The 27,032-nt window shown below is 38.8% G+C and overlaps 1 protein-coding gene across 3 annotated transcripts in view; it reads left to right on the top strand.

Annotated features, from left to right (window-relative positions):
* PIK3R1 (phosphoinositide-3-kinase regulatory subunit 1) overlaps positions 1-27,032 on the top strand; it is an 82,406-nt gene that overhangs the window by 36,493 nt on the left and 18,881 nt on the right. For 2 of the 3 annotated variants that reach the window (XM_006119162.5, XM_075932352.2), the window contains exons 3-7: positions 13,857-13,949; positions 15,866-15,940; positions 20,129-20,257; positions 21,150-21,351; positions 21,524-21,603. In XM_006119162.5, the coding sequence (XP_006119224.1) occupies positions 13,857-13,949; positions 15,866-15,940; positions 20,129-20,257; positions 21,150-21,351; positions 21,524-21,603 (579 nt within the window). Of the gene's footprint in view, positions 1-6,994; positions 7,455-13,856; positions 13,950-15,865; positions 15,941-20,128; positions 20,258-21,149; positions 21,352-21,523; positions 21,604-27,032 lie in introns of those variants that run through there. The other variant, XM_014571548.3, reaches the window with a different exon arrangement.

Below are 27,032 nucleotides of genomic sequence, written 5' to 3'. Positions count from 1 at the left end.
AGATCACAAGACATTGCCCTCACTACAACACACCGGTAGTGCTTACACCCTATCCTTACACCCTATCCACTCTAATATTCAGGGAAGCACCTTCCCTCCCCCCGCCTTCTTTTAGCTATGAAACCACTGCTACAGGCAGGAACATTAAATTATAGCCACTCTGCTGCACTAAAGTTCTTAACCACAGTGCTTGCTGTGAAGGAAGTTAGATAGGATTACTCACACCGAGGGGCACAGCACTGCTGTAATTCGGGAACTGCCCTCAACAAGAAAGAGAAGGGGAGAGTATGCCTCAGAACATGCACATGACAACAGCAACTGAAGAAGGAAGCTTCTGTATAAATAAATAATAATTAATAATTAATAAAACAAATCAAAGGAGTGGGGAGGCCACCAGACAGTCCTCCACAAAATATGGGATACATTTTCACCCTGGTGATCATGTGGGCTGCTTTAGCTTAGAGAGCAGTGCTCCCGATTTAGTCATTTAAATAAAAGATTGACTCGGGAAAGGCTTAGTATATACAGTACTGTGCTCTTGCAGAGTTACTCGGATACTTAGGGGGAGGGACGTGATATACTAACCTAGATGGAAATGTGCATTGGCTCATGCTGCAGTATCAGTTAGAAAAGTGTGTGAACTACTGAGCTTCCAGTTTGATACATACATGCTCCTAACAATAGGAATGAAAGGATAAGACCCACCTTTGATCCAGACAGGCGGTAGTATACATCCTGAGCCCAATTCTGCTCCCATTGTAGGGTTGAAAATGTCCTGTTAGAGGTTGTTCCTGTTCTTCCCAGCTCTTCCTGGGTGCTTTCCCATCCTTGAAGTCAGACAAGTAGTTTGAAAACCAGAGTGAGGTAAAAGCAGGAATTAATTTTTATTTTAGTGTTTCTCCTTGTTGCACTTCAGTTTTGATTGACAACTGTTTTTTTCATTTAACTTTCTTCACCCATTTTTATGCTTTTTACAATACAGATTAAAATTTCATACAAACAACATATACAGCTTTGTGATGGACTATATGTTTTGTAGATCTGGTTACTTTCTTGTTAGCTTTCTATGTGTTACCCAACCCCACCCTTCCAGAATGAGACTTCTTTTTTCTTTAATTGTATTATGTACATGTATTTTTGTAGAAGGGTGCCGATTAATAATATAACATACTGATTTCAATAACTAAATGCAATTAGAAAGACAAGATAGATAAGTCAATATTATTGGGTGAGCTTCTATGGGTGAGAGAGATCAACACGGCTACAACCTTACTTAGGTATATACAATCGGACATTTAAGGAAAACTGCAAAAATTGACCCATAGGGGGAAGCAGAATACAGTCTTTATAATGTACTCTTAACTTCAGGGTGCTGCTTTTAAAAAATTATCTATGCTCCAATTGAAGCCAACAAAAAACATCTGTTGGATTATTTATAGCGCCTATTTCTAAGAAGTATACTCTATAGCAGATGAAAAAGTGGATGACAGCTCATAATTCATAAAGTTACTGAGGCCTAATCTGATAGAACATTATGTACACGACTCCTCCCCACCATAGACAATATCACTTCCTTTTCAACAGATGACAGAAACAGGGCTTTACGAAACATTAAATTAATAGGTGCAGAACCTATTTGTAGCTTGTAAGTATTCTTAATGAAGGAAAATAGTATCCTAAAAATATCACCTATTGGCTGTAAGCCAATGGCACAGTGTCACTAAAATGTATTTTGTTGCACATTTACACCAAGCTTTTTTGTCAGATGCTTCCCTCCCACCCCCCAAAGTTTGTTATGGCGGGATTTTTCCATGAGTAGTTCTGGAGCTCTAGCATGCTGCATTGTCTGACGCAAAAATGTACCTGTGGGAGGAAGACAGATAAATAGTGATCCCTTTCTTTGCCTTCCTCTCTTTTTTGGGAGATGGGATGGTCAGAAGATCAATATATAGTAACATATGACTTACTATGCCAGCTCAGAAAATTGGTCTGTGTAATTCTGCAGCCTATCACTCAGCTTAGCAGTGACTACTACATTATTTTTATAACAAGCTAACTTTCACCCTTGCACTACCTCTTTAAGCGCCTCCCCGCCCCCTCCCACACACTTTGCCCCAAGTCGATTGTTCAGTGTTGTACGTACTGACTGCATCAGGGATCGTTCTCTTTCTCTCACCTCATGCCCTCCACCCATCACATGAAACTTGACATTTGCTTAACCAGATCTTTGATTGCATAGCTGTACTGGTATGGCCTGAAAAGATCCAGGCAAAGTATGTGACTCAGCTCACTTATCACATTAATTTCTACAAGTGAGTGTATGACTGACTTGTAAAACTTATTTCCCTTTGTAATGAGTAGACAGGGTAAAAAAGAGGGTACATTCAGTTTTTGCTATGTCTCTCATATATTTTGTTGATCAGATGGATGGTCCAATTGGATTGTACTTGTATTTACCCATTTGAAAATCTGCTATATTGTTGGGGTTTTGTGTGTTTATGTGCATTTATAGGCATTACTGTAGCAAGCAAATTACTGTGTCTCAACCACCATGCAAAAATATTTTTGCAGGTTACCTTTTTGACTTGAATATTTTTGTCAGAAGTACTTATCTCATTTATGGAATTCTACAGATGTTCACTAAGCATTCTGAGCAACGTTATGGATTGATTGACGTTCAGATATTCAGGTTAATAAGGTTGACCCTCCCCTTGACTTCCCAGTCCCTCTTAGGAAAGAACAAAAAAGTTTTTGATCCTACACCAGTGCATAGAATAATGGCAAGAGGAGTTCTTGCCATTATTCTATGCACTGGTGTAGGATCAAAATAGGTTGGGGTTTTTTTTATTAACATTTTTCTTAAAAAACAAAGATATGTAACAGAATGTTCTGTATCATACGTCATTGGCATTGTTGAGAGAGAAGTCATAGGAAAGGTAATGCTGGGTCAATTTGCTCTCTCTTCCTTCCATTTGGGAAAGGAGAGGCCTGACATGGGCTGCTTTGGTAAATACTCCTACCAATAAAAATCCTCTAAATGTGGCTAAATATTCTGCAGTAGCATTGAAAAGGAACATCTAAATGGTATTGTCATCCTCATCTTCCAAATCATAATCACAGCCCCTTGTTTTGATTGTACTAGGGGCCAACTTTGAAATAAATCTTTAATTAGCAACATAGCATGAAGAAATTTCTGATGTGACTCTAGGCATAATCCCCAAGCTTCCCATTTGTACTTTGCCTCACATCAGGTGAATGGCATTGTTTCTTTCTCCCATTCCTTTTCCTGTTAGAATTGCTCGTGACTTTGGGACTGCTCACAGGTGGATAAATCTTGACTAGCAAACCCCTCTGCTCAGACAAAAATGAGTCTCCCATTAGTTTTAGACCAGATAGGCATAGGGTTGCCAGATGTATTTTTGTTGAAACCTGGACACACTTGACATTACATCAAAATCGACATTATATTATGTCTTATTTAGAAAATACCAGACATTTATATTTTCTCAATTATATTTTCTCAATCTGTTTCCCGAACAGAAAGCTCAAATACTGGACTGTCCGGTTCAAAACTGGACACCTGACAACCCTAGGTAGGCCAAATTGCTTCTGTGTCTAGCTCAGAGACATGCTACATTTCTCCCAGACTGCCAAGGTTTTCGGGGTGACCTGAGTCTGTACCATGTGCCAGGTTGACAACATCAGTTAAAAATAAAAAGCCAAATATAGTAGACAGGCCTATTAAGCCACCTGCAATCACACATGTCAAGATTAGAGATGCTTGAGCCCTCTCTTTTTTCCAGGAACCATGTTGACTTTTAAAGTATCTTCTTAATGAAGTGCTGGATAGCTCTGTTCTAATAGGCTGCAGAGGCCTGAACAGATCTCTCTCCTGTGCTGTGCGGCACTTTCACCCTTACATAGCCAACCTAGCCTTCTTGGATAATGAAGGCCTTAAGGAAGAGCCTCCTTCTTCCCTCCCAACAGCTTGACTCTCTGTTCGCAGTTACAATACTTGACTAATTTATGACAGACTGTGCATTGTTACTTAGTCTCTCTCTCTACCCACAACTTCTTTCTTTATATATATAATCCAGTTAAAGCTTTGGTTAAAAGACCCTGCCTTGCTTTCCCCTTTGTCTAATACCATTGCATTCCTTAACATTACTAATTCTGAAGCGAACTTGTGATCATAGTTTCCAAGGCCAAAAGGGACCTTTTTGACCATGTAGTCTAAACTCACATAGATCTTTCTTAACACAATTACTAGAACATACTAGGGATGTGAAAGTTCAAACGTGTACACAGTTAACCGATGAACCTGGGCTTGTTGGTTAACATCCATGGTTACACGCAGCCCCTCCCCGATTGTGGAAGCAGCCAGGAGCCAGTATTCACAGAGAGCTGTTTTTTAAGCTAGCTCCTGCACATACCAGCTCCCCATATGCACAGCTCCTGGGAGCTCTCCCTTTCCCCCAGCATATAAACTGTAGCCGATGAAAATTTCATCGGTTATACATTTACCTTAATAAACACATTTTAACATCCCTAGAAAATACCTTTTAGAAAAATAGTCAATCTTGATTTTAAAAATTGCCAGAGATGGAGAATCTTTGTTCAAACAATTAGTTATTTTCACAGTTAAAAATTTACTCCTTATTTCCAGTCTGCATTTGTCTAGCTTCAGTTTCCAGCCATTGGATCATGTTGCACCTTTCTCTGTTAGATTGAAGAGCCCATTAGTAAAGTACCTACAGACTATAATCAAGTCACTCTCCACCTTTTCTTTAAGCTAAATAGATTGAGCTCCTTGGGGTGTGTCTAGACTACATGCCTCCTTCGACGGAGGCATGTAGATTAGCCAGATCGAAAGAGGGAAATGAAGCCGCGATTAAAATAATTGCGGCTTCATTTAAATTTAAATGGCTGCCCCGATCTGCCGATCAGCTGTTTGTCGGCAGATCGGGGGAGTCTGGACGCGATGCCCCGACAAAGAAGCCTTTCTTCATCGACACAGGTAAACCTGGTTTCACGAGGCTTACCTGTGTCGATGAAGAAAGGCTTCTTTGTCGGGGCATCGCGTCCAGACTCCCCCGATCTGCCGACAAACAGCTGATCGGCAGATCGGGGCAGCCATTTAAATTTAAATGAAGCCGCGATTATTTTAATCGCGGCTTCATTTCCCTCTTCCGATCTGGCTAATCTACATGCCTCCGTCGAAGGAGGCATGTAGTCTAGACACACCCTAGGTCTCTCACTACAGGTTGGACCTCTATAAACTGGACTTCCCTCATCCAGCAACATCCCTGGTCTGGCATCCGTGGACTGGGGCTGGAGCACTCAGAGGGGTATGTCTGCACTACAGTGTTATTTCAAAATATCTTATTTCAAAATAGTTATTTTAAAATAACTGCTTACTAAACAGGTACATGATGTGCAAACAAACCCATATGTAGAATACAGATAGGGACCACACATTTTGAAGAACCCTCAGTCACAGGTAAGTAACCTCCATATTTTGTGATGATAAAACATCATTTGCATGAATTAAGAGTTTCAGTGTCTCCAAGGATGTTTGCCTGTAATTGATGAAAGCCAGTTTGAAGGTAGTAACTAGGATACAGACTCTCTCTCGTTAATGGAAACTGCCAACTGATGGTCTGAAAAAAGGGAAGTTTTTGGGATAAGACTTAGAGCTACTTTGTGCTTACCCATCAGGCTTTGTAAAACTGTACCTTTGTATCAGTAGAGAAAATATAGCACTTTTGCCTTCCTGAATCTCACTTTCTCTGTATTTTAGAGTCCAGATTTGTGCACAAGTATGTGTAGACTGGTTTATCTCAAGTTCAAGTAGTGTGGTGATGGGATTGTTTTATTTAATTGATTGTGGTTGGATTGTGGTGATCATTTGTTTTCTAAGCTGCCAAGCAGTTTATTTTGTTGCCTTTAACAGGTGTGCAAAGATTGCCTCATCTCTAATTTGTGTTCTCATTTAACTTTTAAATAATAAACTGCTCAGGGATTTAAACTCAGTCATTATGAATTATAAATTTAAATGCAGAAGCTACTTTTGGGAATAGGGATGCTAAAATGTTTTTTTTTTTCATTTTCCCCTACCAGAGTTGTACATATCTGTTTATTTCCTGTATTTAACTAAATGTGCAAACAGCCAAGAACGATCATTTATTTCCCATCAATTTTCAATACTTAATATGGGTGCTAAATTATCTGGAGGTTCTTTTCCAATGTAATAAATTATACTGAGGGCATCCTTTGTATTTGAGGTTATTGTTTGAAAATAATGTGCTGAGTGGCTCCTGACATACATTGCTTCTTAATCAATTTCGTAGTTAATTGTGTTGAAAGCATTACCCAATCCACATATACTATTATATATTTAAATATAATGCTCCTCAGGATTTACTTGCTCAAATATGATGTGTGTATGATATACATATGAAGAATTATAAAGTTGAGTGGACAAAATAGGTATTTTTGCACAAATACAACGAGCTCTGAACATAGTAGGACCTATACGCTTTCATATATCAGACTTGCATGCACCGCTCTGGTATTTGCACATGCAATTTAAGTCTTCACAGTTACACATACCCATGTCTAAAAATCTCAAAAAAAAATGTGTGGAATTATTTTGGTTCCCATGCAGATTCAGTTATTTATGTATGATCTCTTCTATGAAAGCCTTGTAAATGAACTTTTTTTCCATAAGTGTATCTTATTACATTTTAAAGAGCAGGCTTTTAATTCTATCCACTTTCATGCTTCTTCCAGAAGTAATGAAAGATTTGGCACAGAAACGTGTGGATCCAGTATTCCACCTTTAAATTTCCATTTGGCTTTGCCAGGTACTAACTCTGAAATATCTCTTTTTACTGAGAACTCCTCCAAAAGGTGCAGCTGTGTGCTGGTTTCATCTTGCACTTTAGCGCTGTTGGCAGCGCTTAAACATAAGGTATGCTGTGGTCTCCCACCCATTGCTGTTGCCTTAGAGCTGTTCAGGCCTGCCTGTATTAGTGAGAGAAGAGCTCTCAGATTGGAGGGAATCCTGACTTCTGTTTCATCTGATTGGTTACCACTGTGGCAAGGTAAAAATAGAAGTAGTGGAAAATTCAGCATTTATGATGTGTCATCAGATGGCTTTCTACTATCTGAGATACATACTACTCCCAGGCATAATGACTGGCACAGAAGGCATTAGTAGCATCTAACAACTCAGAATTTTCATAGTTTGGAGACAGTTGGATTTTTTTCAAAAAAAGTTTCAGAATTTGTTTTGTGAAAAAGTGAAATGATTACTTTAAGTGAAAAACTGATTCTGGATTGTAGCAAAGGAATCTACAAAGTTGCTCAGATTCTTAAGAATGGATTTGGTTCTCCAAACCTGTGTGCTGTGCTACAGCATGCTTCAAAGCAAAAGATAATTTTAAAATCAGGTACTTAATGCAGGCTGCATGTAGGGTTTGATTCTTTGTGCTTTCACTAAAAATGGCATGCTTTAAAGGGGTTTTTTCCTTCCCACAGAAGCTCTCCTGATGTATGCTGTCTTTTGCTCTAGAACATCTAATCCGTGTGCAGGATGTACTTGTTTTACAGCTTCAGAAGTTAAAACAGAGACTTTTTCCAGAGTTGGTCATACTTTTTCCAATTCAGTTGCTGCCATTTCCTTTCAGTACTTTAAAAGTGAAGGGCACTGTGCAAAATCTGGCTTTCTTCTGTGTAAATGTTATGAACTGGCATTTAGTTCTAAGAGCAGCGTACAGTCTCTATTCTGGCAGACATGTGTTTTCTGAGGTCTTTCATCTTGAAATGTCTATAATTTTCAGACTTTGCCAAAGGTGGAAAGTTTATGCTCTAAACTCCCATTGACTGTATAATGCTATGGGAATTTTATAAAGGAAATATGTTGAATAGTGTAAGTACCAGCAGAGAATAGAAAATTGTAGAATTGTTTAAAAAATTGATTTTTAAATAGTATCACCTAAACTTACATTGTGACATTTAGTCAATTTTGTGCATCTTTGTTGTTCAGTTGCATTGTCCTTTTATTAGCATATTAAAAGATTATTTTGTTTTGTAAAAATCTTTTTGTAAAAATTTTATAGCCCTTGTTGTAAACTCTTTATTTCTGTTGTATATTATTGTGAAATGGAGATTTATAGCCCAAATAGTCACGAATTCCAAATATTTTATCACTTATGGAATTATAAAACAATATTATTGTGGTTTCAAAAGCATTCTAAATACTTGCAAAAATAATAATTTCTTTCATGGAATAATGTTATTTGTGGCTGTGGAGAAAAAATGAAACCAAAAGTCTCCAACTCTCTTTTTTTTCCCTCTGAAACAAACTTTTTCTTTTGAGAAACAGTAAAGGAGGGGTTAATTTTTTAAAACAAGATTAAAGTGCTCTGTGTATATTTATATGCAAATATATACTTCAGAGAGTGCTTTCTTTTCACTAAAGCCTTTATAATCCAAGACTGATATGTCAAAAGAGGATTTGTGCACAGGTTAAATAGCTTTTAAATTAGGCATCGGCGTGTATGAGAGTGGTATGAGTGAGTGACATTTTTAAACGTGGCTCCCTAGAGTTCATTTTTTAAAAACATGGCCTAGTTTTGAAAGGTGTTAGGCACCAACACTTCTCATTGATTGAGAAGAACACCAGCTGCTAGGACCTAAGGAAGAAAAATTGGCTACATAAGTGACTAAAGATGGATTTGTATGTCCACGGTTTTGGGTGGAATTTTCAAAAGTGTCTAAATGAGTTGGGAACATAAGTCCCATCGAAAAATCATCTCTGTTCTAGCAGGACAGATTTCAGGGTCAAAAGACGGCACGGAAGAGGGGTGACTGGGGGTGACTGTTTTTTTTTTTTTTTAAAGACGAGTGGTTCTGTGCTTAGGTGGGTTTTTACAACATTGACATATAGTCTTTAGCATCACAGGGTCCTAGAGCTAACTTCTGCTTCTGTTTCCAGAAGCATGACATGACGAAGAATCTATTTGCATTTTGGTTTTTTCCTCACAGTTGCTTATCCTGTTTAAAATATATATGAAAAGCAAAGGAAAATAAGCTTTCCATATTGGAGTAGAGCAGATGCTATTTGTGTCCCTCTCTCTTTGCCCTTTTGAGAAGAAAACATGTCTTCAGAGATTCTTCTCTGCCTTCCTCGTGGCTTCCTCCAATTACATGAATCCTTTGGAGACACCAGAAGCATATTTTTTCATTTTTGGTCTGCCTGGACTACACAAAGTATTTTATTGAACTTACAAATAAAAGTCAAGTTAGGAATTAGTTGAAGGATATCCCTTTTCCTAGAGACAGTTTAATTTTTCTAAGTAGGCATTTGCAATGTGTCCGTTATCAGAATATCTAGGCCAGGGTGGGCAATCATTTTTGCATGGGGGCTGCTCCAAAATTTTGGTAAGTGGTCATTATATATTATATTTGGTAAGTGGTCTGTTATATTAATGAGGGGGTTCTGGGGTCTGAAATGAAATGTGTGTGCAGGAGGGAGCTCTGAGTAGAGATTGGGGTGCAGGAGAGGGTGCAGAGTCTGGGAGGGAGTTTGCATCCAGGAATGGGTGCTGACCGGGACAGGAGGCTAAGGTGCCAGGCGCAGGCTCTGGCCCTATCTGGAGGGTGCTTATCATAGGCAGCTCCTAGCTGGCGGTGCAGGAGAGCACTCAGGCAAGCAGGCTGCCTGCTTGCATCGGTGTACTTCTTGGGGAGAGGGGGAAAGTGGGTTGCTACACATTGCCCATGTCTGCAAGCACTGTCCCTGCAGCTCCTATTGGTCAGTTTCCAGACAATGGAAATTGTGAAGATGGCACTGGGGGCAGGTGCAGTGCACTGAGTACCACTGCCTCTCCCTGCCCCAAAAGGCAGGTAGAAACATGCTTCCTAACAGCAGCTGGCCACTTCTGGGAGCGATTCCCACTGGGCTGCGGGACAGTGGAAGGTCATGGCAGGCCAGAGGAAAATATTTAGTGGGCCACATGCAGCCCGTGGGCCATATTTTCCTACCCCATCTCTAGGCACTGCTCACTTAATGTGACCTAGTGTAGCTTTCAAGTTCCTTCTATTGTATGAACCAAAGAGGATACAGTGAATTAAGATCAGTATCTGGACTCTCCCTCTCCTGCTTTCTCTCCAACCCTCTATCATCCTGGATGTCATTTAACCCTGCCTTCCCCTTTCAGTTTTGTCATAGCTCTGCATCTTGCCTTTAATTCAAAGAATGAGGTGAGCATCTCTGCTCAAAACACATGCCATTTTGTGACTTGGCAGGTGGAAAGTGGGAGAGTAATTAATGCAATTAACTGCCTAACCAAGCAAAAGGTTACTTGTGTCATGGGAAAAGGTACTTTCTATTTTTAAAACATATTCTCACCTTGATGTTCAGAGGGATTTTATGCCTTTGCCTTTCCAAACATCAGAATGAGGTTTATTAATAGTAGTAGTAGTGTTAAATTATATCTTGCAATTGATATTTTGTAATTTGAGGATTTTCTTGGCAGAGCCTTTGGTTTGACACTGTCATATTCTTTGAATAAATATACATTATGGCAGATACATAAATTATAAGGCCAGACGTGACCATTAGATCATCGTCTGACTTCTGCTATATACAGATCATTACATTTTACTCACCCACCCCTGCACTCAGCCCAGTTACTTGTCTGGCTAAATAACATTTTCCAAAAAGATATGCAATCTTGATATGAAGATATCAAGAAATGGAGATTCCACCACTTCCTTTGGTAGTTTGTTGCAGCGTTTATCTGCTCTCACTGTTAAAAGTTGTGCCTAGTTTCTAATCTGGTTCCTACATGCCTTTTTCTACTGCATTAAACATCATATTAGTACCTGGTATTTTCTTCCTGTGAAGGTACTTGCACCACTGCAATCAAGCCACCATGTCTCTATCGTCTTCTTGATAAGCTCAACAGAGGAAACTCTTTAAGTCTCTTCATATGTCATTTTCTCCAGTCTTCAAATCATTGTTATGGCTTTTTTTCCCCACTTTTCCCAGTTTTTCAACATTTTTTAAAAATGTAGCTACCAGAACTACCTCCAGCATTGTAAAGAACAGTAGTTAAACTACCTCCCTTCTATCCACTATTCCTACAGTTTGTGTATATCTAAGGACTGTGTTGGCTCTTTATGCCATAGCAACACAATGGGACCTCATGTATCAGCTGATTCTATTATTAGCTTTTTCATTATTTTGCCTGGGATGGATGTCAAAGTAACTGGACTTTAGTTTTCTGCTTGCCTTCTTGAATTGTGATACAACTTTAGTCTTCTGGAATTCCTTGGTAGTCTAAGATTAATTAAAAATTAACATTAGCAAGCTAGAGATAACTTCAGACAACTCTTCGAAGACTTTGGGGGCAAGCTAGTTAGGCTTCCTAATTTAAAAATGTTTATCCCTCCTAGATGATGTCTTAACATCCTGGACTGGAAAGTACATCATCATCCTCATGTGATTCAAACATACCATCATATTTTTTTTCTAAATACATAATACAGCCAATTAGTAAACATTGCCACTTTCTCTGAATCGTTATTAACATTTTAACTATTTCCATCTAGCATTGGGCCGTGTAAACAAGTTGCCTCCTCACACATGCCACTTCTGTCTTCTGCCACACCTGGACTCTTCATCAGAGCTCTGTTCCACTGTCAGGACAGCAATACAGCCTTTCCTTCTAGGGTGCAGTCCTGCTTTTCCCAGTGGGAATTCCCACAGCCTCTCTGCTGGGAGAATCCTTGTCAGAGGAACATTATCCCTGACCCTTTCAGGGTTCCTCTGGGATACAGTTCTCCAGTAAGGCGATGCCAGCAGGTAAGCCCTCTGCTATTCCCCTCTCCTTCAGCCCTTGCTGTCCCTTGGCCCCAGTGGAGAGCCAACAGATATCTCCCTCTCCTAATTCTCCTGGCTACAACCATCCAGCCCTGGCTCTCTGACACCAGCCAGCAAAACCATCTTGCTGCTCTGCTGCCCTCTCTCAGGAATATCTCTCTCTCTCTCATATATTTCTTGCTGTTCCCGACTGAACCTATCTCGTCTGGGTCTCTTTCTCACCGGGCCTGTTATAGCTCCCCACATGATGCCCCACCTTCTTAATTGGCCTAAAAAGGAGCTTCTGGACTGGAACTTGAGCACTGAGCCTTGTTTCATGCCTATGCCATTGCTAGGATATTTATTCCTAATATATGTTAAAAAAATCCTTCTAATTTCTTTAGCCCTCCAACCATGAATTTTTCTCTGATACCTTTAGCCTCTCATATCAATTTTCTACGCTACATAACATCTAATTTCTATCAATGGATATCTGTTTTCCCTTTCTCCGTTTGTTATATATTATTATTTAATTCTAATTGCTGTCTTCACTTCTCCACTGAACCAGGATGAGCTTTTTGCCAAAATAGTTCTTTCCTTGATTGGAGAATTGTGGCTTTTTAGCCATCTAATAAACTCTTCAGAAACAATTCTTAATATTCATTCACATTCTGTCTACATATTTCTTCCCAATAAGTTTTGTTCATAATATTCTTCAGCAGTGTAAAAGTAGCCCTTTTTGAGTACCAGGTTTGTATATTACTGTGTGTGGGACTGTTCTCTGTTTGCCAGTATTGAATGTAAGAAAGTCATGATTACTGGTTCCTATGCAACCTCAAACTTCCAGTCCACTGAGTAATTTGTCTTTATCCGTCATAATCTGTCAATCATGCCAGATGTTGCTGGCAGCTGTTTAGTTTGAATATCTTTCTGTAAACGTCCTAGCTTTCAAAAAATTAAACAAAATTGTTTTTAAACTTTGAAATTACTCTTTTTGGCAAACAATAATGCAGTTATCACAGAGCTAGAATATTCTTTTATCCAGTTTGTTCTTACAGTAAAGAAATTGCATTGTGTGTGAACTAACTTTAAATAAATCAGTTTGCAGCTTTGCTTCACTTTGCAAAGGCTTCCTTTTAGAGTATCTTATTTTTCTTTGTTTATTGATCATTGTACAAAACAGGAGGGTCTCTGCATCAAGGGACATGTGTTGTCATTATTGTGAACCTATAAAAATTAAACTGCAACTGTTTTTGAGCTTTCACATTAATGTGACATGTTGATTGTTCCTGCAGAGAGGGCATACCAATAGAAAGCTATTTCATTCAGTAGATTAGCATTTCCAAGGACATATATATAGCTCCCTCATCTGGTGCACCATAGGAGAAAACATTTTACGTCCAAAAAAGTGTTATTTTTTATCCACCATTGAGAATTGTATATGGCTTCTGTACGAATTCTATACTTTATTTTACTTTCCAGGAATTTTTAAAATTCATTAATGATTTATAAACCCTTTTGATATTCTCTGAATGAAGGTGCCATAAAATGTATTTTCTTCACTGTTTATCATCACTTTTCAATCTTGGAAAATGGATTTATGTAAGTACAAGAAGTGGTGGTCTGGAATACGTGGAGGAACGATATGGCATGAAGTGGATGGCTGTGCTTAATTAAAAAAGAAGACAAAAAAAATAAGATAATTTAGGGGAATATTTATTAATATTGTGCTAATTATGTACTGGAGGTTTATCTTTAGTTTAAATATAGCAATGATATTTAGGTTAGGTTTTTTTTTAAATTAGGTAGTTGTGTAGTGTTCTACCTTGGATGTAGAACTGATGAGCAAAATGTCTACATGGACTTTCATAGCTGATAAAATGAATTTGTTCAGTGTTTAAAAATTAACTAGTTGCATTATATTGCATGACTTTCATAAACTGAAATTGTATTTAACTGTTTTTTATCTGATTTTTTTTAACAGCTTTTACACTTCCAGATCTTACCGAGCAGTTTTTGCCTCCTGACGTTGCTCCACCAATCCTTATCAAGATAGTGGAGGCTATTGAAAATAAAGGTATGCTGATGAATAGTCTCCCAGTGTTTTAATTATGTTTATGAACAGGAATCACAGGATCAGGTCTAGAGTTTGTAAACTTCCCTACTAATGGTTTGTGATGTATCACATTGCTCAGTTGGTGTTCAAGCAAATCTAGTCATAGCCTTATCTTGTCAAGGTATGTGCTCAACAAAATTTACTTGGGTTACACAGGAATAATGCAGCTTACACCACTTGACACCTAGTAACCTGCCACAGAGCTAAAACAGAGATTATCCCAACATTTCAGGTTTTGAATAATATACTATAAGTATCCAACACAACAAGAGTAATTGCAGAAACGCTTTGCTATGAGAGAACAGAGAAAAACAGCTCAAAACGCTAAGTTTTGGGAGGTGCAATTTCCTCTCGAAGAGACAGTCCTTTGTTGCTACTGTCTGTTCAATCAGCCAGTATTTGTTTTATGCCCTTTGACTTTTCTCCCTTTCCATACTCCTAGATGTCCCTCTCTGCCCTGGTACCTTCTTCCCTATACCATTCTCCCCTTCTACTGGCTTCTGAGTCTCTTGTTCCTCACCTGTTTAAGTAACACTTTATCCATCTCTTGCCTTCTTACCCTCATCTTTCTCGAGCTTCTCTCCTGATGTCACCTTCATCAACCTTAGGTGGTCAGGTGATACCCACTGTATCCTGCTCTCTTAGAGGCCACGTAGCAGGACAACACAAGATTTGTGGGCTGGCTATTAATCAGCATCAACACTTTGAGGATTGGGAAGGCACAAAAGTTTAACGGATGGATTGGGGCTGCTGATGCCAGTACTGAGAGCCATAGACTAATGGTAGGCAACATCCTCAGTCACTGTTTCTAGGAGGCCTCGCTGGATGAAGCCTGTATCCCTTGGCATGCTCTTTAATTTAAAATATGGAGGAAAAAATCATACATTTTATTTCATTAAATTAAATCTTACATTTTATCCTTTCATTTGGAAGGATGTCTGCATTTTACAAAGTATACATAGGGGTCACTCCCTCCCCCACTGAAATGGGGCAAATACAGGGCAACTGCTAAAACATAACTGCAACAACACCTAACACTGACAACTTGTGTACTGCGTGTACGAGTGTGTGATCAGTATCTCTGTAGTCAATAAAGTGAATATGTAGAAAACAGTAACTGATTGGTTTTGGGTAAGAACAGTAAAGTATGCCCCCAAAGGAAAAATAGCTCCTTCAGCTTTGGGTAACATGCACTGTCATAGTTTAATGAATTATGTATTTCCAAACAGTTTTTCAACTGTTCCTTTCCCTTTGAGGCAGACAGTATTGTCATCTTGCTCAAGTTGTATTTCTAGGGTGGCAGGCCCTGAACATCCCCTTCCTTTTGGTGGGACACCTGCTTCTACTTCCTTTTCTCTGCCTCCTCCTTGCATCCCGTCTCTTCTCATTTTATGAAGGCACTTGGGAGAGACAGGAGCAATAGGACACACACAAGGGAGCAGTATTTCCTAGAAGGCTTAGGCCAGCTGTTCCTTAGCTGTAAAGGTGTGTAAAGTGGCAGGGAAAGTCTAGGTGTTTACTACTGAACTGAGCTCTGCTCCACTGCAGGCAGACCTTTACCTTGGCTAGTACCCACTCCTCCTTCTGCTGGTGTTAGACTCCTAAAGCTAGAGCTTGGTGACTTGTTTGAGGGTGGGCGAGAGAGTTAGGGATTGGCTGGATTTCTGCTGTTTCTTGGCTGGCAGTTTCTGCTGTCCCAGTAGTTTGCTGGCATGCATGCCAGGAATGAGATATTTTCCTGTTTGGTATGTTATTGCCCTATAAAACAATAGCATGCAGTTCTTTGTCATAATATATAAGAATTATACTAACTTATACTGTAAATAAGGACAATAGAAATAGGTTGTTTCATTTATCCAATCTATTGTGTTTTTAAGGTCTGGAATGTTCAACGCTGTACAGAATACAAGGGTCAAGCAGTATTGCAGAATTAAGACAAATGTTTGAGTGTGGTAGGTACAATTGTTCTTAAAAATAGATTTTGTATTTAAATTGAACATTTTTTCTGTGCCCTCCATTCAAGCTTTATAATTTTGATATGTAGTTGGTATGGTTTTTATTCCATTATTGAAAAAATAGCTTTGAAGTTGAACCTCATGCATTTGCCATAATATTAATTTGTCTAGTCTCATGGAATAAATATTTTTCTCCAGGTCCCTCATTATACCGGTATTTTATCTGAGAATAATCACTTTAATGTATATTAGTAACTTAACTCTTTGAGGACAAAAACAAAACAAAACAGGGCTCTGGGAGAGGAAAGGAGTTGCATTCAGCAGCAAGATAAAGATGCACTGTCCCAATAATGCTGTGGGCTAAATTTTATTTATACATGTACAGCTGCATACAGTTTTGTGCATACATTAATAGAGTCAGCCTGCTGCTTCCTTGACTTGGGGGAAGGAGTTGAAGGAGATGCTTCTGGCTCTGTTGCATGTTCTCTGCCTGGATCTGTGGTGTTGCTGAAGGAAGAGGACCTACATGATGATGCTAAAATGAGCAGGGATTTACGCAGTAGAATTCCTCCACCTCACATGTACAAAATGTGCCCCCAATTCCTGTGTCTCTTTCCACCTTCTCTGTAATGAAATCCTGGGACATGCACCTGGTATCTCTCTTCTCTGGCCCCTGCAGTAGCCCTCGTGGGGTGGGCAGATACCCATGTGGCTATTTGTCCTCTCACCTCCAGTCATGGGTACTAGAATTAGGGGTGCTGCAGCACTCCCTGGCATGAAGTGGTTTCCATGATATTCAGGGTTTACAGTTTTTCAGTGGCTCTCAGCACCTCCTCATACAAATTGTTCTAGCACCCCTGTGCCTCTATCTCCTTTAGCACTGGTAAATTGTGATTGTTAAAAATATAATAAAACCTAATTCTCTAATGGAGAAGAGCCACATCCTGTCAAATTGTGAAAGAGCTTTTTGAGCATTATCCGGGCTTCTGTGAGCTGTGGGAGAGAGCATGCATATAAATGTCCCCTTTCAGAGCAGTACATGAGGGTGCAAGGCATCATGTCACTGCATGAGGCTAAGAAGTGAAACTGATCACACATGGTAGTGTCAAAGGCACAAAATAGGCAAACTTTAAAAAGGGAAGTAATTTCTCTACTCTTTCAATTTTAGTAATTTACAAGTAGTTAAAGGTTAAAAATTGAGGAGGAAATTATTTTTTAGTTCACTATGTTTTAAATCTAGCTGGCATCATCTTGAGTGATGGGAGAGAAAAGTATGCAATTGTGGGGTTAGTAATAGAAATTCTGTTCTTCAGCGCAGATTAAATACTGACTTTCCAAACCACAAATACTTGAAACTCTTAATTTATTGAAAATCCATATAGCATTTCACATCTGAAATATACTTTTAGGAAAAATCCACCTGTGTCCTGAGACCACTGTAAATCTGGGATTTATCTATATTCTTGGTCAAATAGGGATGTAATAGAGTAGTCAATTAAATGATTAACCGATAAGCGGGTGCTTATCTATTAACTTTACTGGCTACATGCAATTCATAAGAACATAAGAACATAAAAAATTTCCACTCCCTCCCCCCTCAGCTCTGCAAGTAAATATTTTAGAAGGCTGGCCAACAGGTTGGCTCACTCCCAGCTTGCACTGGTCCTAGCATCAATCCCTTCTGCGGTCCCTGCATTATTAGGGGACTGGAGAGTCAGTGCACAGGCAGGATGGCTCAGTTCCAGCTCAAGTCGGGTCCTGGCAACTACCCCTGCTACAGTTCTGCGTTATTAGGGAACTGAGCTCCTAAAGTGCTTTTAGTACAGAGCCTCAATGGGTGTATTTGCCGGGACCCACCTCGAGCCAGGATTCAGCCAGCCTGCTCATGCGCCGGCTCTTAAAGTGTGTCTAATGCACAGCCGCAGTGGGGGTTGCTGTTGGCACCCAGTGCGAGTGGAACTGAGACAGCCTGCCCACATGCCAGCTCCCAGTCTCCTAATAATGCAGAGCTGCAGTGGGGGTTGTTGCTGGGACTCCGCTCAAGCCAGGACTGAGTCCTTGCAGTGCTAACCCTTATCGATTAATCCTGTAGTCGACAGTTTTTTGTCGACTACACAGTTAATGATTTACTCACTGCTTAACATCGGAAGTTCAAAATTTAATTGGGTTGGAAAACTGAAAAATGTGGCTTTAACCTTTGAGGAACTGACTGTCCTTCATTCTTCTTGAACAGTGCTGACATTATTCCAGTAAACCAGTAAAGGTGATCAAAAAATTAAGCTCACAACAACAGCAACAACAAATAGCTTGCTCTACATCAAATAGGTCCCTTTCTCACTAATTCTCTAGTTCCAGTAGTCTGCGATATTTCTTAGAGATGCTGGACCAATGTCCAATGGAACCCAGACTTGATCCAGCATAGATAATTAAAGCTATTATTAGTGATTAGTGTAGTGTGAGTTTTTGCATCAAATAAAGGTGCTTTTTAAAGAATTATTTCCTTGTTGTCCCCTATTCTCCAACCCAAATTATTGGGCCCTTTAGAACTTTTTGGATTTAGGAACATTTGTGAGAGCTTCAGGTCAGACAGGAAATCTGTCAGGCTTGTAAAAACACTTCTAAAATTGTAATATGATGATTTTGACTTCTTGAACTTTATCCCAAGTCGTAATTACACTAACAGACCACAAGCCATTGAAACTGTGCAAATTCAGATAGCTGATCATGAAACCAAGCACTCAGTTCTTCAAATATATCTATACATGCTTCAGTTTATTCACATAAGTGTTTGTAGGTTCGGAACTTGATTCACTAATCAAGCTACCAATAAAAATACTGTATCTGGACCCATCCCTAACTGTGGATTCCTTCTTACTATAGTAGTGTTTACACAAAATATTTACATGTAAAACAGACCCATTAAAAATATCCTGGTGTCTTAATAACTTGCAGCCCTATAACAATATTACAAATATTGCCACAAGCATCATGTGTAACTTTTTGTAGTAACATTTGAAAAGTAGGTAGACCCCAGGTCTTCTTTATATAATTTAAAAGATTGGTTTATAAAGAAAATAAGGTGTTTTTAAACACTGTACTTACTTCAGAAATAATACCAGTGAGGGTATAATAACCTTCACTATGGGCCATCTGCAGAATTTGAATTCAGGACCTTCATTGCCAGTACATATAGCACTACCACTTTCAGTAGTAATTCTATCAGGTAGCAGATAGAGTACATTGCCAGTCTCTGTGTAGATTACCTGTAGAGGGGACATGAGACACCATCTTACAAAACCATTTCTTCAGTAGGAGAATTTGTGTTCTTATACCATTTTCATGGTATTTTTATACCATTTACTATGTGTTCTTATACCATTTACATGGATATTTTCCTGCATTGGATATTAACTCCTGTGCATCGTTTACAACTTATCATTTATTAGTCAGAATCTCTTAATGATTGAAGGCGCCGAACCCTGTCACTTAATACAGTATATTGAACAATTTTGGTATCTGCTGTGAGAATTCACTGCACGTTGTAAATACAGACTGAGCACCTCTGATCTGGGACTCTCTGATCTGGCAACATCTGTGGGCTGGACCAGAGAGCTCTGGCGGCTGGGAGTGGAAGTCATATGGGAGTTTGACTGGAAGCAGAGCCAGTCTGGCTGCCAGGAGCCCAGCTGGGGATGGGAGCAGAGCTAGTCCAGTGACTGGGGGCCAATGGCTAGGAACAGAACCAGGCGGTGGGGCGAGCAGCAAGGAGTTGGCATCCGGAGCCCAACTGGAGCAGAGAGCAGAGCCAGTCCAGTGGCTAGGGGAAGCTCTGAGTATGGCCTGGGCCAGGAGTGGAGCCTGTCTGGTGGCAGGGGGCAGCAGCCAGGATAGGACATCAGCAGGGAGGCTGGTGGTCTCCCAGCAGAGCTCAGAGCTCTGGAGAGGGGTTGCAATTGATCTCCCCTAGTCTGGCAAACTCCCTCTTTCAGGTCCCAATGGTGCCGGGCCAGAATGGTCCAATCTTTAATACTTTTCAGCAAAGACTCATTTAGATGCCTTCAGAGATTTCTTACAAATTGTTCTGCATAAATCAGAGTTAGGTTTTCTGTGCTGGTTTAATATGAAATGACAATTGTAAGGTCTTCTGAAATTTTTAAATTGTATATGTCTGGAATTTTTCTTCAGATGCGTCAGTGGATTTTGAGCAAACTGATGTGCAGATCTTATCAGATGCTCTCAAGAGGTATCTCCTGGACCTGCCAAATCCTGTCATTCCAGCATCTGTTTACAGTGAAATGATTTCAGGAGCTCAAGGTATGAATGTGAAAGTATTTCCACTCACAGGGAAAAGAAAGTATATTGGGGTCATTAGTAGCCAGCATAAAGTGGCTGATACTGTCTTGGCCTATATTGCAGAAGATTTTTGCACACCACAATAAGTGGTGCTCCTAAAAGAAACAAAATGTCTTTTAATCACATACTATATGTTTTGATACAATTTTCATTATATTTATTATTAAGTAATTTCAGAAGATTTTAAGCTACTATAATGTTTGCTGTGTTCAGTAAGTAAGAATAACTGTGCATGCACTGGTTAAAAAAAATCAAGGACTTGTGTGCAGAAGGACTTTCTGTGTGCAGAAAGAGCTAATTGTTAACCTTTTATCAGTGCTGGCAAAGTAAATGTATTAGAGAACACAGTGTTCTGAAGTCCATTGGCAGTTATGGAATACAAAACAATAAGTATGTGAATATAAGGTTCATCTTCAGTAATGGTCATTTCAGAGAGTACAGTTGATAACTCTCAGTATGTGGGCCTATCACATGTGCTAGGGGCAGGACATTGTGGCTGGTAACCTTCAAAATTAGGAAAGCACCTGTGGATTCTTATCTACTGCATCTCAGAATTACCCAATCACGTATTACACTAAACACAAGACAGACTTCTACCAGTATGCACTGCACATATTGTGGTTTTTACCAAACAAATGTTCTGTTTCCATTTTACTTTTATATAGTTGTTTTCTTCTGTTACTTGAGTTTTTCACTTTTGCAGAAGAAGAAACAAAGAGTCCAGGTTCTAGTGAAAGACAGACTATTTTTTTCTGTAAAATTGATACTTACCAGGGGACGATGTAAAGGTTTCAGTTTACTTGTTGAATGTTGCTGCTCTGATATCAAAAGACTTTTGTCTATTTGCTTGCAGAAGTTCCGAGCTCAGACGAATATGCTCAGTTGCTGAAGAAACTTGTCAGGTCTCCAAATATACCTCACCAATATTGGCTCACTCTTCAATATTTACTCAAGCATTTCTTCAGACTTTGTCAAACCTCCAGCAAAAGCCTCTTGAATGCAAGATCCTTAGCTGAAATTTTCAGCCCTCTGCTATTCAAATTCCAGTTAGGAAGGTATGTGAGACATCTTAATTAATTTGTAAACATGATAATGTGGCTTTGTTTTACAGAATAGTGAAATAAGTTAATGTGTAGGAGTAGTGCTCATGCTGTTATGACTTTTTTAAAAGCATTAATGTAAGCGTTTATATTTTTCTACTCTTATTATGTAATCAATGTCTTTCAGCTCTGATAATGCTGAACACTTCATAAAAATCCTAGAAGTTTTAATCACAAGTGAATGGAATGAGAGACAGCCTGTACCAGGTAAAAAAAAAAAAATCATAGTTTGCATTTTAAAAAGTAATTATCCATGGATGATTTTTAAAATGTTCAGAAAGCAGTTTGGTGGCCATTATAGATTCATTATTATTTTCTTCAAATTAAGTAAATTCAATGTAAAATGCATTTAAAGTAATAAAATTATGGGTGTAAGCTGATATGCAATAGAAGTTAACTTTTGTTTTCAAGGAACTGTCTTTTACTCTGAAATAGTTTTTCACTGAATAATTTGTGTAGATTATTTCATAGCTGTAGAATTTGTATTGTTTATTATTGAACACAGTATGAAAAATCAAGAATGTGAGATACATGTGAAGCATGTACTTTTTATATTCCTTGCTATTAAAAGCGGACAAATTCTGAAGTCAGCTTTTGCTCACGCCTTTCTAAGCATATTTCCTCAAAAGAAATGTGCCCAGTGAGGATTAATTAAAGAACTCATATTTGGTCCTCTGTTTAGCTATGTGTATTTTTCAGCCCCCATGTGTGGAAAGATTTTTCTGTCAAAACCTACATTCTTATTAGGGCACTTACAATCAAAAGTGGTTCAGGATAGCTAGTTGACACATTTTCACTGTATGTGCTAGCACTCAGTTCATGCAAGCAAAGGTTAGTGCTACTTTATGTAATAGATTGTATTTGGAATCAAGTGTTCCTCTTTTTTTTAGAATGGGTGAGGCAGTGGTGCTAAACATCTGCAAAGAAACTTGTTGCTGTGTAACGCGACTTTCTCACTTCAGAAAAGCAAGCACATTTTAATCTAAAGAAGCTGAAAGCGATGGCTTACAGTAATTCATTTTACTACATATTAGCAAAAGGTACTTTAACAAAGAAATGGCCAACATGAACAGAACTTTGTTTTTATGTTCCTCCCTCTCTGCTTCCAAAATACTGTAAAGAGATCACTGCAGTAAGGTCTTGAAGGATTGGGTAAGAATTGGAAGAACTAGTGCAGACTTCTTAAGGCATTGGAACAAAATATCTTCCAAAACTACTGTACATTTTTCCATAGCGTCTTATAAAAATGTGTTTGGAGAAGCCAGGGGGGTACATTTAGAAGAAACTGAGTCCTCAATTGAGTAGAGAAAAAGGTTCTTCAAGTGGAAGGGATCAAAAATATAAGAATGGCTTTTCATATTGCATTGAACATCTGTATGTAACTTGCACATAATGGATTAAAGAACATTTTTGTTCTTGCCATATGTTATTAGCTTTGAAAATTAAAATAAACATGAAATCCCATGGTATTGCAAAGAATTGTAAGTGCAGATAGCATGGATTGGCACGAAAAGGTTAATAGTTGTGCACACAATTTAGAAATTGAAACTTATGCAGCTCCAGAGACTGGAAGGTTGGTGGATGTTCAATATGCTAGTGGAAGTATCTTAAATGGCAGTTATTCAGACCACTTTGCTGCACTGAGTGATTAGCTATGATGCTCTTGAAAATGTTAATAGAAAAAGGTGTCAATGCTAGGAGAACAGACTGGGGATGTGGAAACCAATTATTCTGAAATAATCGTATATTTAGGTTAGGACAGAGCACAGGTGTGTCTGCCATACTCTGAGGAATTGATGCTACAATGATTTTCATTGAATTACTAGATAGTTATTTTTTACAAATTCTTTTGAGGTAACTTTGGGATGGATATACACATTTTGGAGATTCTACTTGCACGGCCGTTTTAACCTATCACTGGACCTTAGACAGATATGCACTGTTCCAGGGCCATTGAAGAAGGGAGGCTGGGAGAGGAATGAAGAACTCGCCTCACAGTGGCAGCTTCTGTTCCATGGGTCTTCACCCAGCTCCCCACTCCACTTGCTGTGGCCTAGCAGACAAAGCCATAGTGCCTGTTGAGTTTGGCCCATCACTAGTTGATTTATGATGTTGCAACCTAGCACAGAGTGTCATAGTACCTTTATGCTTGAGGGGCAGCCAGGCCAAACTGAAGCCATGCTGTGACCCTACATGCCAGGAATGGGGAGCCAGCTGAGCCCCCGGGTGCAGGAGCTTCTGCTGCAGGGTGAAAATGGGACGGGCTTGCTTTCTAACATCCTTCCTGTGTTTCCTTTCAACTCTGGTCCATGATTGCAGTGCCAGGGCAGTGTGTGCTTTGCAGGAACTCTGCATGCCCTTGGTAGGACAAACAGGAGGAGGACTGTGGGCTATGATTTTGGGTTTCCCCGTGACTGAGAGCCCTAGGCACATGCCTATTTGGCCTCTGTGTTAATCCAGCCCTGACTACTAGGTTTAACTCTGCATTTTGATAGGATCTGTTATAAAAATTTCCACTGTTATCAATATATTTCAAAATGCATACATGGCAAAAGGGCATTCTGTGTAGTAATTGCCATACTATACATAATTTTTCAGTTCAGTATAACATCTTCACATCCATTAACGTGTAAGCCAGAAGGTTTCGGCCAAAATGTCAAACTTGGCAGCCTCTGATTACTTCCTTTCAATCCTGCTTCTGAAAAGACTTTTGCTTGTGCTTAACTTTGCATGCCTGAATATATATTTTTTTTTGACAAGTTGAGCATGTGAGTAAATCTTTGCAGGTTTAAGATCCAAATTTCTGCTTGCTCTCCTGAGAAACTAAGTCATTTATTTAGAAGGACAGAGTCGCCATAGCTCCCATAGAAGATTTAAGGACACATTTTTAAAAGTGTTCAGCCACCAGCAGCTCCTTACTGTTCCTAAATGGAAATTGAGCTCTCATGAAAATTTGGCCCCTCATATCATTTAGGTAGCTAAACTAGAACTTTTGACTTTATTGCTTTACAATCCTAATTGAATTGTAATAGCTATGAATAGGGAAGAGAAATTTGCAATTTACGAAGGCAGGTATGCAAAGCTGTCTCCCAATGCCCTATAAACCACACACAATGTAAATGTTCTATCAGACAAAAGTACAATAAACTGTGGTTTGTGTATGTTATATTTTAAGATGACACAAAAATGCATCAGTGGGCTTCTGACTGTCTCTAAGAAAGTGTCTCCTTCTCTTGTATGGCTTTAATTTGCTGAACATTTTCCCTTCTGAATGGAAAATCTGTCATTTCTAGATAGTTCAGAGGTATATTGCACCATAACTGAGGGTGTGTCTAGACTACAGTTTGTTTTTTTAAAGTTTCCAAAAAACTTCACCTGCGTCTAGACTTCTGCCGCGTTCTTTCGAAATTAAATCGAAAGAATGTGGCAGTTTGTTCGACAGCAGAAAACCTAATTTTATGAGGAATAACGCCTTTTTTTGAAAGTGCTTTTCAAAAAAAAGCGCTATTGAACGCAAACAGGGCTTTTTTGAAAAAGAGTACCCAAACTGCCTGGGTGCTCTTTTTTGAAAAAGTGGCTTGCTTTTTCGAAAGAAGTGGTTGCAGTCTAGACACTCTCTTTCAAAAGAGGCTTTTTCGAAAGATTATTTGACACAAGCCTCTTTCAAAAGAGGCTTCTAGTCTAGACATACCCTGAAAGTCTAAAAATAGCACACCCTTAAGCCTATGCAAAATCCACTGACAAAATTAATTTCTTATATCTGGTATGCTGCAGAATATTCATGTGCAGAAATGTTGTTAATCAGGCTCTTTGACAACTCTGGCTTGACCTTCAGTCAGGGATGTTGCCAGATACTAGAATAAAGTAAGTTTCCTAAAAAAGTGAAAGGTAACTTTCAGCGATCTTTTTCTGGACTTGAGCAGTCTTTGACAACTCCGATTAAAAGGAATGTCAAAGATGAGAAATGGAAGGACTTAGATTAAGACTTCTTGATTAAGACTTCTTAGTAAAGTGATTTCTTTTTGCCTTTGTGTTTGTCTTTTTTTCCAGTTACCCTTTAATCTGGAAAGAAATATGTTTGTCTAATATGAGTTGTGTGTGAATTTTAGCGGTATCATATACAGGATAGAGATGTTTTAATTGCGTGGATTAGGTTTTTTTAATCCACATTTTTTTCTCTCCATGTAGCCATAGGAAGTGAGAAAAATAGGCCCCTGTATGTTAAATAGAGCCATGTGCAGCTTTTCAGCTGTATTCATATAATGAGCACTCTAAGGCAAAAATAGAGCTTGTCCCAAGGCCTAGGCTGGTGTTTGAAATAATGATTAACCAATTCCATTTTCTGTATTACTTTGTTCCTTGCTAGTTCTGTATAACTATTCAGTCTTTTGACTGGAATTAGTACATAAGTCAGATTTTGTCAGTCTATTTTTTTTTTACTTCCAAACTTGATCAGCTAAATAAAAATATAAAGGTGTGGAACAGGTAAGGGTGTAAGAGATTTCTTCTAATCCTGTTCAAGTCACTGGAAATTTTGACATTAAATTGATAGGTGGCAAGAAAGTGGGTGTTCTTTATATATGCCATGCAGTATTCCCTATAAACTGTGCACTTAGGAGCCCACCCAAAAGAGATTCAAATGCCACCCAGCTGATTATCAGAGCGCCCACAGTTGCCCACAACCAGCAGCATGGGCATGTCCACACATGTCTCTGTGCACGTAACAAAATGTATTATGCACATGGATGGAAAAATTTTATAGGGAATGTTAATACCATGTGAAATAAAGTGCAAATAGAAAAGTAACTATATTACAGATTAAAAATCAAAGTGCATGCCCTTTTACATGAATATATTTTAAAAGAGTATTTGGGAATTGAGGCAATAAGCTCCTCCAGGTGTAAGAAGCCAGCTAATTGTTCAGGTCATGAGTGATGTTCTCAGTATAGCATGGTCATGGTGCTCCCAGGATATTAAAAAGACAAGGCAGGTGAGGAAATTTTCCTCCAATAAAAGATATTACTTTGCCAGTGACATTGGCTTTTCTGTACAGGCTGCTATGCCAATTTGTTCCAGGCTTGTAAATAACATTTGTGATAAATGTTACAAACTTTGGTATGAAATGTCAGATTTTACAGTTTTTGTGGGTCAAAGGTTATATATGAAGTGATACGATTATCTTACACAAACTGTCACTTGTTGAAATCTTTGGTGGTATAGTCATAAATGTCAGTGGCCAAGGTGAAAGACAAATGGGTTTCTTTTTTTAGCTGTAAATGCGTTAGAGAGCTTTCCAGTTTAAATGTCATGAAATATACAGTCTGTAACTGATTCTAGTTGTTTCAGATGAGTTTAGTGAAGTAACAGAGCAGGAAAATATATGGCTTATTCCTGTTCTCATTGAAATATGTGTCCAAGCTCCCGCTGACTTCACTGGTGCAGAATCTGTCCCTTAGTTCATAATTTTATTGCAGCGTGTTGTAGTACAACAAAAAAAACCCAGTAAGATTATTATCAGTTGTCAGGACTTTACATGCATAGTCATAGATTTAGTCTAAATGTTTCTCATAATTAAACTCTATTTTGTCAATGCCCTGTGAACATTGTGGCCTATGCGAAAAATGTTTTGACTTTTC

The sequence above is a fragment of the Pelodiscus sinensis genome, chromosome 6, assembly GCF_052426305.1.
Source record: "Pelodiscus sinensis isolate ZL-2025 chromosome 6, ASM5242630v1, whole genome shotgun sequence".
NCBI lineage: Eukaryota > Metazoa > Chordata > Testudines > Trionychidae > Pelodiscus > Pelodiscus sinensis.
This window is presented reverse-complemented; position numbering and strand designations above follow the sequence as displayed.